At 46.7% G+C, this 12,879-nt stretch overlaps 2 protein-coding genes across 5 annotated transcripts in view; both read right to left on the bottom strand.

The window, feature by feature from the left end:
- LOC144511943 (sodium-coupled monocarboxylate transporter 1-like) overlaps positions 1 to 12,879 on the bottom strand; it is a 673,058-nt gene that overhangs the window by 461,913 nt on the left and 198,266 nt on the right. The window lies entirely within an intron of this gene.
- Positions 11,840 to 12,879, bottom strand: part of LOC144511936 (methyltransferase-like protein 27) — a 40,716-nt gene continuing 39,676 nt past the window's right edge. For all 4 annotated transcript variants that reach the window (XM_078242419.1, XM_078242417.1, XM_078242418.1 and 1 more), the window contains exons 5-6: positions 12,555 to 12,647; positions 11,840 to 12,173 (exon numbers count right to left, since the gene is read on the bottom strand). In XM_078242419.1, the coding sequence (XP_078098545.1) occupies positions 11,971 to 12,173; positions 12,555 to 12,647 (296 nt within the window). In that variant the 3' untranslated portion in view covers positions 11,840 to 11,970. The remainder of the gene's footprint in view (positions 12,174 to 12,554; positions 12,648 to 12,879) is intronic.

Here is a 12,879-nt window from a genome sequence, read left to right as displayed (position 1 = left end):
TTGTTGCAGTTCACCGACCTTGAACTGACCAGTGTCTGCAGCTCAGCCTCCAGATCGATAACTCAGCTGAAGTTTCTGCAAATGAGCTGAATTCAAGAGGTAAATTGAGAGTGACTGTCTTTAACATCAAGGCAGCATCGGACCGAGTGTGGCATCCATAAGATGTAAAACTGGAGGAAATGAGAATCAAGAGTAATTCTCCACTGGCTGGAGTCATACCCAGTACAAAGGTAACCCCTCAGATACTGCAGCAGTCTGTGTCCATATAAAGGAACACCCGGACAACATTCAGACCAGAGCTGATAAGTGGAAAGTGAAATCTGTGCCAGGCAATAATCATCTCCAATAAAGGAGAATCTAACTATCTCCCCATGACATTCAATGGCATTGCGATTGCTGAATCCCCACTATCACCATCCAGGGGGTTTCCATTGACCAGAAACCGAACTGGACCAGCCATATGAATACTGGACTACAAGAACAGGTCAAAGGTTGGGAACTCTCTGCTGACCTCCTGCCCCCCCCGCACCCCCGCCCCCCCCCCCCCCCCCCGCCCCCCATCAAAGCCTGTGCACTATCTACAAGTCGGAGTGTGATAGAATAGTCTCCACTTGCCTGGATGAGTGCAGCTCCAACACACTCAAGAGGTTCAACACTATCCAGGGCAAAGCAGCCCACTTGATTGGCACCTCACCCACCATCACCTTCTGCTTTTCACCTTTTCACCTCATTATGTCTGCATGTCTCAAAGCTCCCTTTCACTTGTCGTGCTTGATGGTCATCTTCTCAGAAGATCAAAGGGTGTCTCAGCATCAAGATCTTTGATTATCTCTCCCTGTGAAGTCCCAGTGTCTCAGGAGGCTGTTGACTATCAAATTCAGTTCTCTTAAAAAATTCAGAAGCAAGGATAAATATCTCCAAGAGAAAGCTGTCACCCTATTCATCTAATCCACACTTCCCTTTCACTAACATACCTCAACATCAAATTGATATATTCCATCAAACTACACCCAAGATCAGTTATTACAAGGGGGCATAACTATAGGGTTCATGGTGGGAGATATAGGAAGGATATCAGAGGTAGGTTCTTTACGCAGAGGGTGGTTGGGGTGTGGAATGGACTGCCTGCAGTGATAGTGGAGTCAGACACTTTAGGAACATTTAAGCGGTTATTGGATAGGCACATGGAGCACACCAGGATGATAGGGAGTGGGATAGCTTGATCTTGGTTTCAGATAAAGCTCGGCACAACATCGTGGGCCGAAGGGCCTGTTCTGTGCTGTACTGTTCTGTGTTCTATTTCCATCTGATGTTGTGTCCTTTATCCCTAATTCTATTGCTTACACTCAATAATTTCCTCATGTTATTTTACACACCCAATAGTTACCATCTGTGGAAGGGCATTTCTAACCAGCTAATACATTTATAAGCAGAATGCAGTCTTTCAGAGAACAAGGAATCAGTAACGAGTTAAATGATTACTGGACAAACTAACACAGACAGCTGACACATATGTGGATGCAGCATTCTAGGACAAGAGGTCATATTCTTAGGATAAGGAGTAGAAAATTTAAAACAGATTTGAGGAGAAACTGCTTCTCACAAAGGATTGTAAATCTGTGGAATTTGCTACTCCAAAGTGCGGTGGATGCTGGGACATTGAGTAAATTTAAGGAGGAGTTAGACAGATTTTAGTTGGTGGGTTGAAAGGTTATGGGGAGAAGGCAGGGAAATGGGGATGAGGAGCATATCAATCATGATTGAATGGCGGAGTGGACTTGATGGGCCGAATGGCTTAATTCTGCTCCTATATCTTATGAGCTGGTGATATGACAGCGCATCAGAGGAACCATTAATGTGGGTGGGAAGAGACTGGACAAGGGAAGAGAGCATGGAGTCAAGATAGGAAAAAGTGAGTTCAGTGGGACAGGAACAGGCTGACACAGAATCACAGAATTGTTACAATAGAGAAGGAGGCCATTCGGCCCATCATGTCTGCACCAGTTCTCCAAATGAGCATCATGACTTAGTGCCATTCACCTGCCTTTTCCCTGTACCCTGCACATTGTTTCCATTCAAGTCATTATCTAATGCCCTCTTGAATGCCTCGATTGAACCTGCCACTTCCAGGCAGTGCATTCCAGACCTGAAACACTCTTTGTGTGAAAGTTTCTTTCTCACATCAGATTTGCTTCTCTTGCAAATCACTATAAATCTGTGCCCCCTCATTCTTGATCCTTTTACGATGGGGAATAGTTTCTCCCTATCTACCCTGTCCAGCACCCTCCTGATTTTGTACATCTCTATCAAATCTCCTCTTCGATACCTTTCCAAGGAGAACAGTCCCAACCTCTCCAACCTACCCTAATAACTGAAGTTTCTCGTTCCTGGGACCATCCTTGTAAATCTTTCTGCGCTCTGTCCAATGCATTTGCATCTTCCCTATAGTGTGGCACTCAGAACTATACACAATATCCCAGCTGAGGTCAATGTCTTGTATAAGTTCAGTATAAACTCCTTGCTCTTGTACTCTATGGCCCTATTAATAAAGCCAACCATATTATATGCTAAATTAACTGCTCTCTCCACCTGTCCTGCCACCTTTGATTTGATTTTGATTTGATTTGATTTGATTTATTATTGTCACATGTATTAACATACAGTGAAAAGTATTGTTTCTTGCGCGCTATACAGACAAAACATACTGTTCATAGAGAAGGAAACGAGAGAGTGCAAAATGTAGTGTTACAGTCATAGCTAGGTGTAGAGAAAGATCAACTTAATGCAAGGTAAGTCCATTCAAAAGTCTGACAGCAGCAGGGAAGAAGCTATTCTTGAGTCGGTTGGTAAGTGACCTCAGACTTTTGTACCTTGTTCCCGAAGGAAGAAGGTGAAAGAGAGAACGTCCGGGGTGCATGGGGTCCTTAATTATGTTGGCTGCTTTGCTGAGGCAGCGATAAGTGTAGACAGAGTCAACAGATAGGAGGTTGGTTTGCATGATGGATTGGGCTACATTTATGACCTTTTGCAGTTCTTTGCAGTCTTGGGCATACCAAGGAGCCATTCCAAGCTGTGATAGAACCAGAAAGAATGCTTTCTATGGTGCATCTGTAAAAGTTGTTGAGAGTCGTAGCTGACATGCCAAATTTCCTTAGTCTTCTGAGAAAGTAGAGGCATTGGTGGGCTTTCTTAACTATAGTATCGGCATGGGGGGATCAAGACAGGTTGTTGGTGATCTGGACACCTCAAAACTTGAGCTCCCAACTCGTTCTACTTTGTCCCCGTTGATGTAGACAGGGGCATGTTCTCCTTTACGTTTCCTGAAGTTGGTGACAATCTCCTTCGTTTTGTTGACATTGAGGGAGAGATTATTGTTGCTGCACCAGTTCACCAGATTCTCTATCTCATTCCTGTACCCTGTCTCGTCGCTGTTTGAGATCCGACCCACTACGGTGGTGTCGTCGGCAAACTTGAGTTGCAGGGGAATTCGGCCACACAGTCATTAGTGTATAAAGAGTATAAGGGGCTGAGTGCAGGGCCAGAGAGATGGCGTCTGCTGTGGACCTGTTGCGACCATAGGCAAACTGTAGTGGATCTACAAAGTCACAGGGTGTGCCAGGAAAGTAATGTATTTCACAACAACTCCTCGCAGTGACACATCTGAGCTGAACACTTACATTATTTTCTGTCTTTTAACAATCTAACCTTCAGGTTTTGATTCTACTGATTGGAAAAAGGTTACTAACAGATGTTGTGTCATAACAATAATATCAATCCATGTTCAAAATTAATAAGGAGGAAGTGTTGAATAGACTGTCGATACTGAAAGTTGACAAGGGTGAGAACTTTACAGAGCAGCGCAGTCCTGGTGAGAACTGTACAGAGCAGCGCAGTCCTGGTGAGAACTGTACAGAGCAGCGCAGTCCTGAGGCCTTCACTCAAGGGATGCAGAGTTTGAAATGAGCAAGTTATGTCTGATCTTTTGTCAACACTAGTTGCTGCAAATCATCTGCAGTATTTTGCTCTTGTATTAATATTTTGAGTCCTATTACCTCAGGTAATGAAGTGCGAGAAAAAGGCGGTAATATAAAAGAAAAAGAGGAGAAAGTTGAAGTGCAGGACCGCAGCATAATGTTAATCTCATATCGAGACATTAGCCAAACAGAACTGTAGATACAAGTTATTGGCGTGCTTTCACTATTCTGATTTTCAGAACAGCACATGCCGTCTTTTTCCTCTTTCTGTCTCTCTCGCTTCTCCTGAGGTTTTTCATGCCAATCTTTGCTTTTTGTGCAGACACAAGGGGCCTTTGTCTTCAGCTCCAGGCACATGGGCCTGACCAACTGAAAAAATCTAAACCGCGCCTGTGCGGTTCTTTCCCAGCCTGTGATTGCGTGGGAGGCCTGGGGTTCACCGGGTCTGGGAGGTGCTGACCTCAGAGCTCAAGATGAAGGTTAGTTTTAGTTTAATTACGTGAATTTTTCATCATTTTGAATATTTTCCCACAGCACACTCAGGGGTCTTCACGGCACACCGGATAGGGACCACTGCCTTACACTTTATTGGAGAAAGTCAAAACCAAACTACAAAGGCTACAAAACTGGATTTCATAAAACTGATCCAGTTTACAGAATGGGAAACCCTGTAGTGCATTTGGTAAAACCAGATGAAGCAGTCCACATCTCTGAAGATTATAAATTGACAGTAAACCAGTCTGAAAAGTTGGACAAATACCCATTCCCAAAGATAGGGGGCGTGATCTTACGATATCGTCCCACACGGCTTTCGGGCATGAGGCAGAAAATCAGGTTTGCCCCGGTTTCAGACCTCACCCAATCGCACCGGCTTTGTGCCCAGAAACGGTTAACATCCGGGTTCACTTACCTTTACCACATTGCTAGCCCAGGTTTTCCCTGGAAAGAATCACGTATGATCCCCACCAATGGAGACCAGACATGATGGCCTTGTTGGGGGGATCGGAGGCCACTGGAGCCAGCACGGTGGTCAGGAGCAGGTCCGGGCAGTGTGCACATGGGACAGTGCCAGCCTGACAGTGCCTACCTGGCATCATAACTGTGCCAAGGGAGCGGAGCCAGAATGGGGTAGAGCTATGACGGGGGTTGGGGAAGTGGGGGAGTTCCACAGGGGTGGAGAAATGGCAATTGGTGAAATGGGAGAGGGATCTCTGCCGGGGGGATGATTGGTAGAGGGGTGGTGATGTCTGTGGCAGGGAGAGGTCCCAATGGGTGGGGGTGTCTCAATGTGCATGGGGTGGGTTGTGGGGGTGGCAAGAGATTTCCCAGTGCACTAGGAGATCGGGGCACCTGCACAATTGTAGCCCTAGTGCTCAGCAGCTGGCTCCACTGGTGAAATCAGGACCCCTCCCTCCCACCCACCCCCCGCTGGCGAGTCACCTTTTTGCACTCAGTACCATAAGATTGCATTTTCAAATTCACCCACAAAACGAGTCTGAAACTCTCCTGTTTTCTCACTTGTTCAGTACTTAGAATTTTTTTCATGTCTCGAGGAGTTATCTGCAACACTGGCTGGAGGACAGTCATATACAATGTTAGATATGAGCCATACTTATCAACAGTTGGAGTTCGATAATGATTCCAGAGTCTATGTGACTATTAACACACACAAAGGATTATATCAGCATACATGCTTACCTTTCAGTGTCTCAACAGCTTGCACCACCTTTCAAAGAGCCATGGGAAGTTTATTACAGAGCTTGCCACGTGTTGTTGTGTATTTGGATGATGTATTGATTACTCGTGCAACTGAAGAAGGACACTAGGTTAATCCAGCAAAGTACTGAGATTTCAGGAGGCAGGAGTTTGTCTACAAAATAAACTTCCTTGACCAGCAAAGTCGCTTACCTCGGCTACCGTGTGGATGCCCAGGGATTGCATTCTATGGAGCACAAAGTAAGGGCAATAAAGGAAGCACCGGCCCCTAGGAACATCTGGAAATGGCCTGGTCAGCCATGGGTGTGAGACCACACTGTTTATTAGGAACATTTTTGGGCACCATGTTTCCACTACTGTAAATGCCCACTCCAGATGGCTGGAGGTATTTGAGATGAGGCCCACAATCACACATGCCACCGTTGAGAAGCTTTTCCAGTGCTTCCCGTCCCATGGAGTATCTAAAATACTCGTGTCAGATAATGGAATGGCATTCCCGATCGCCAAGTTTCAAAGTTTCATGTCTTTCAATGGAGGAAAGCACATAAGGACTGCACCGTAACATCCCTCATCCAATGGACTGGCTGAGTGGGCAGTCCAGACATTCAAGGCCAGCTTAAAGAAACAGTCGTCCCCATCTTTAGAAACAAGAATAGCTCAGTTCATTTTAGCTTGCGGGGCCACCCCTGATTAGACCATTGGTATATCTCTGGCAGAACTATTGATAGGTCATCACCTAAGGACCAGGATAAACCTGGTATTGCCAAATTAATCAGGCATCGTTGAGGCAAATGCAACTAAAAGAGGAACCATGATTCAACTAAGGATGTGCGATCATTGGAAATAGATGCTCCAGTCTTTATGAAAAACCACGCAAGTGGCCCAAGCTGAGTTTCAGGAATTGTTGTGGCCAAGACGGGACTGTTGTCTTATGAAATGAGCATGCAAGACAGGATTTTGAGGAAACATGTGGATCATTTGTGTGGATGTGAATCTTCCCAGGAGCCAGTGTTACAGTCTGATTCATTGATGCCAGCCAGAAGTGTTCTTGTCTGCCTGAGAATTGAATGTCCAATCAGCCTGTGATGAGGTACGAGATTTATTCCGACTGGAGCAGAGGAGATTGAAGAATCAGTACCAGAAGAGAGACCAAGTGTGGCAGATCCTACAGAAAGTACCCCAGCAGAAGCACCCCTGTCAGTGGAGTTGCACCGCTCGACAAGGGAGCGGAAGCCACCAGAGAGATTGAGTTTTTGATGGACTGATTAAAAGTGTTCATTGGTGTAAATAATGGGAGACAGTATCAAGTTAACTATTATTCTGTGTGTATAGGAACTTGGAGGAGGAGACATGTGGTGTCTGGTCCCTTTAAGGTCTTCAGAAAGGGTCACGTGACCCAGGCTGGCCAATTGGAAACTGAGTTGGGGCTTCAATTCAACTTGTCTGGGCTTGTCCCAACAGTTCAATCCTAGAGTCATGTCTGGAAGCTTTGAATCTTCATCACCTGGTAAATAGTTGTTGTTCATCAATAAATGCCTAAAGTTTGTTCTTAACTGGTGGAGCCACGTTACTACAGCCCTTAGTTGCAATTCCCTGTAGCTCAGAAGTTACAGGTAATTGTATTGTCTCTGTTAATTTCATTTCTGTTCTTTTAAGAATATAAGAAAATAAGAACTAGGAGAAGGAGTAGGCCATCTGGCCCCTCGAGCCTGCTCCGCCATTCAATAAGATCATGGCTAATCTTTTTGTGGACTCAGCTCCACTTACCCGCCTGCTCACCATAACCCTTAATTCCTTTACTGTTCAAAAATTTATCCATCCTTGCCTTAAAAACATTCAATGAGGCAGCCTCAACTGCTTCACTGGGCAGGGAATTCCACAGACTCACAACCCTTTGTGTGAAGAAGTTCCTCCTCAACTCAGTCCTAAATCTGCTTCCCCTTATTTTGAGGCTGTGCCCCCTACTTCTAGTTTCACCTGCCAGTGGAAACAACTTTCCTGCTTCTATCTTATCTAGTCCCTTCATAATCTTATATGTTTCTATAAGATCTGCCCTCATTCTTTTAGAACACAGAACATAGAAAAAATACAGCACAAACCGGCCCTTCGGCCCACAAGTTGCGCCGGTCATGTCCCTACCTACCTAGGCTTATATACAGGCTTACCTATAACCCTCAATCCTATTAAGTCCCATGTACTCATCCAGAAGTCTCTTAAAAGACCCTATCGAGTTTGCCTCCGCCACCACTGACGGCAGCCGATTCCACTCACCCACCACCCTCTGAGTGAAAAACTTACCCCTGACATCTCCTTTGTACGGCACGGTAGCACAGTGGTTAGCACTGCTGCTTCACAGCTCCAGGGTCCCGGGTTCGATTCCCGGCTCGGGTCACTGTCTGTGTGGAGTTTGCACATTCTCCTCGTGTCTGCGTGGGTTTCCTCCGGGTGCTCCGGTTTCCTCCCACAGTCCAAAAGATGTGCGGGTTAGGTTGATTGGCCAGGTTAAAAATAAATTGCCCCTTAGAGTTCTGAGATGCGTAGGTTAGTGGGATTAGCGGGTAAATATGTGTGGGTAGGGCCTGGGTGGGATTGTGGTCGGTGCAGACTCGATGGGCCGAATGGCCTCCTTCTGCACTGTAGGGTTTCTATGATTTCTATGATTTCTATGTACCTACTCCCCAGCACCTTAAACCTGTGTCCTCTCGTAGCAGCCATTTCAGCCCTGGGAAAAAGCCTCAGAGAATTCACCTGACCTATATCTCTCAACATCTTGTACACCTCTATCAGGTCACATCTCAACCTTCGTCTCTACAAGGAGAAAAGACCGAGCTCCCTCAGCCTATCCTCATAAGGCATGCCAACCAATCCAGGCAACATCCCTGTTAATCTGGTGAGTGGCTTAGAAAGGAACTTGCAGGTGGTGGTGTTTCCATGCATCTGTTGCTGTTGTCCTTCTCGGTAGTAGAGGTCATGTGTTTAGAAGGTGCTGCCTAAGGAACCTTGGTGAGTTCTTGTAGTCCATCTTGTCACTGGTACGCACTGTGATGGGGGCAGTGAATATTGAAAGTGATGATTGGTGTGCCAATCAAGTGGGCAGCTTTGCCCTGGATGGTGTTGTTGGAGCCGCACTCATCCTGGCAAGTGGAGAGTATTCCATCACACTCCTGATTTGTGCCTTGTAGATTGTAGACAGGCTTTGAGGAGTCAGAAGAGGAATTACTCGCCATAAGATTCCTAACCTCAGACCTGCTTTTGCAGCTACTGTGTTTATACAGATTAAGGTCTTTAATAAGAGGATATTTTTTTAATTTGATGTGATTTTCTAACAGCATTGATTCTCTCTCTGGGAAGAGGATTGCTAAACACTTGGACCTGTGAACAGTCGTATTTCAGACTGTCATGTTGATATCTCTAAGCTGTTGGATGGTGTCCTGTGCACTTCCTTATCTCTCAAGTATTTAGAAATGAACAGGACCTGGAACAGGGTGAGGACGAGGGAAGGTGGTAACCATCCTGACAGTTCCCACACTGTCCTGTATCCTTTGGTCAGAAGGTTTGAATAGATGACAGACACTGGGGAAACTCCCAGCCCCCCCAGGAGAAGGGGGACATTAACATGACTTCAAGCACAAGGGTGGGGTTGTACAGTAGCCCCTATGAAATGGGAAGAGAATGTGGCTGACAAAGTGTGGGAGGCTGGTTTTCCGTCTGACTCCCAGATGGAAGATGTCCTCATGCATTAAAGAATGCAAGTACTCTCGTTGTGTTTGGAGCAGGTGAGCCTGGTCTACAGGGTGTAACTCGGGTTATTTGTAATTTTGTACACCCATGGAGTGGAATTTCCCCTAATTTTGGCTCATGTCATTTTGAGTGTGAGAAGTGTTGAGCAGTTCACTGGCAGCAAGGGTGAGTTTTTGTATCGTTTGTCATTTGTTAGACACTTTGAAAACAAAATTTTGCACAAGTTTCACACTGTACCTGTGGTGGGCTGACTCTTGATTCTTTCACCCTGGTATCACCTGAGCTTTTCAATCACGGGGTCGCTTCATTCAAACGCCTCCCCAGCACTTGTTTTAAGTCCAGTCAAGAGGATGGCTGCGAGGAAGGCTGCGTGGGTTCTCAGAGGGTGCGTTCACCAGGATGCTGGATGGGGTGGAGCAGAGGTTCAAGCGGGTAGAAGACCAACCAGCTGAGTCACCAACCCTGCAAGGACGTGGCGGCAGCGCTGGTAAACACCAGCTTCCTGCACAAGAGGATGGGCATCCAGTGCAGGAAGAAGATGAATGACCTCCTCGGTGCAGACAGGGTAAGTCACTCCTCTCACTTCTCAACGCTCACCCACTCACACACCCAAAAAACATCCTCCGGGAGCTCACTCTCTGCCATCTCAGGAGGCCTCCCACACACCCTCCTACACATTTCCTCATCCCCCCCTCCCCATCACACCCACCTTCCACTCACCAACCACACATGCCATGCATCCTTACCATCTGAACTGGCACACGTCCTATTTACACTCTCCACTTCTATCTTCTTGCAGGATAAGCTGCTCACAATAACATGGAGCAAGCACAGACTGGCAAAGGCATGCCCAAACTGAAAATCCTCTCACCATTCAAGGAGGGAACCCTCAGCTTGCTGGGGAAGAAGGGGACTACTTCTGCACTGACGATGAGGTGGGTGCAAGGGGAAAAAAGTGAAGACGCCCAACATGTTCTTCCATCTCGCCACCCTCACATGAATTCTCTCTTTCCTATCCTTATGGCCCTGCCCTGCAGTAATGCCATCTACTGCCCCTTGGAGGAAAATGAGTGAAGCAGCCCAGCCCAACCACAAGTGCAGCTTTGGAGACTCGCAGGAGAGCAGCTCTGACGAATTCATGGACTTTGCCATCAAGGAGGTGTAACAGCTGTCACCCACACCTCCACCAGCGCAGAGACTCACACCTCGGTGGGAATGGATAGTTGACAGGCTTCTGACTATCCACAGCAGGTGGAGGCAGTGATCCCCCGCAGGGATCTGGCACTCGGGCCACTGCTGGAGGCCAGGACTCAGCTGAGCCTCAGTCAGGTGACACACTTCTGGACCCAGACATCTCTCAGCTGCTGGATCTACAAAGTCAAGAACATCAGGAAGGGTGGTAGCTTCACCTCTCATTGCAAGACCGGCCGGAGGAGTCTTATCCTCTGCTGACCGAGGAGATTGTACCAATGATGCTAACACTGTCAGGGTGGTACCTGCAGTGAAGACTTTGGTGCAGGGTGTACATGCCATGACGCGGGATGTTCACTGCTTGGTTCAGACCATGGACTCCATGGTTCAGGGCATGAACTTCGTGGTTCAGGGCGCCATGGTGCAGGCCCTTGCCATTGCCTGCTGGCTTTCCTCCACCTCCTCCAGGGATTCTGCCTTGGCACCCTACACCTCATCAGAGGAGATGTGCCACTCCTTCATCTCCTCCATTGCCAACTCCTTGCCCTGTTGCAACGCCAGGTTGTGGAAGGCACAGCACACAACAACAAAGCGCAAAACTCTGTGGGGTCTGTACCCGGCATTTCCCTCTGTTGGTCCAGACACCGGGACCGTATCGTCAGCAGGCCACACATCTGCTTTACCTAAGCATGAGTAGCAGCATGAGCCTCATTGTGACAGCCTCTGCTGTGCTCGCTGGCCTCCGCACAGGTGTCATCAGCCACATCCTGAGTGGATACCCCTTGTCCCCAAGGAGCCAACCCTGTAACCAATCAATTCCCTCATCCCTGTATCTGAGAGTGGCCAAGGCTGCACTCTAAATTTCCTGGAATTATGGGGAATTTTACAAGATGGGCCTTCAATTGGCTCTAGACCTGTTCTTCTATCAACAATGAGCCAGATGCCCATTTCCTGCCTGGATCCTGGATCCCTGCCTGGAACAAAGTGGTGGCTGATGCTCCATCAGTGCAATATGTGAACATATCAGCCACCCGCCATCTTGGACACTAATCCACCCGTTCAACACCTGAAAAATAGACAAAAACACAAGAGATTTCAAGGCCCTGGGCTCTTATAGACTTTGGAATAATATATATATATGAACACATATCTTGCAGTGCACACACCATGTAACGTCAGCAGCACACTCTGCACAAATGAAGAACAAAGAGACAAGGAAAGGAACAATCGCTCTCTGCTTTATTTGCACCAGATGAATTTTCACTCATTTATTTTCACATTGAAATCATTCAATGACAATTTTCAAATGTGAAGCTCCCAGATTATCCTGGGATTGGTGACAGCATTGTTATATCTTCCTGTAGACAGCCGCTACTCCATCAACGTACTCTTCTGTCAGCCCTGTCTTCAGTATCTCCTTCTGCCATTTCTGCACATGTCGTTCGACAACCTTTTCCCACAGCCCCTTGCTCACCAACTCCTGGATTGAAGCAAGAAGTTTGCTTCTGTGATCACTCTCCTCAGCTCTCAGTGTGAAACAGATAAAGCCGCCTACGGGAGAGATACATTAACAGGTCAATGTGAAACAAGGACAGGTAAGATAAACATTTCCCAACAACACAGTTAAACTGCAAACATGCTTTCAGGATCGCACTCTCAGCATATTTGAACAGTGGGTTCCTGTTTGAAAATCTGTCCACAATTAATCTACAAGGAATCCTTTGAAAGAAATGAAAAATTTGATTCTAAAACTCACATCCTTCACCCTCCACTTTCCATTTGCCTGTTTCTGTTTGAAGAGTTACCTTTCTAGAATTTTACATGCCCCCTGTTGTTGTTACCCTGTGGCAGTCATCTTGTTTCGGTGGTACTTCCTGTGGGTGCTGCATTGATGGGCTGAATGGTCTGGCAGGAATGGACCTTTCTGCTCACCTGTTTTGGTGACTCTCAGCATTTCTGGAAGGATATCACAGGGAAGATGTTGCTGAGCCAATCCACCAACAATCATCACTAAATCATAGGAACCTTCAACAATTCAAACAACAACAAAGATGTTTGTTAGACTTTGCAGGCAAACTGTTACCCTGCCTCATATCACAAAGTAAGAGTTTTAACAAGACCAGTTTAAAGTCCAACAGGTTTATTTGGTAGCAAATGCCATTAGCTTTTGGAGCCCTGCTCCTTCGTCAGATGGAGTGGATATCTCGATATCGAGTAGATATCCAGTCCAACACCGGCATCTCCACATCATGACTCA

The sequence above is a fragment of the Mustelus asterias genome, chromosome 25 (assembly GCF_964213995.1).
Source record: "Mustelus asterias chromosome 25, sMusAst1.hap1.1, whole genome shotgun sequence".
NCBI classification, from domain to species: Eukaryota; Metazoa; Chordata; class Chondrichthyes; order Carcharhiniformes; family Triakidae; genus Mustelus; species Mustelus asterias.
Note: the sequence above shows the minus strand (reverse complement) of the source record. Positions and strands in the feature narration are given on the sequence as shown.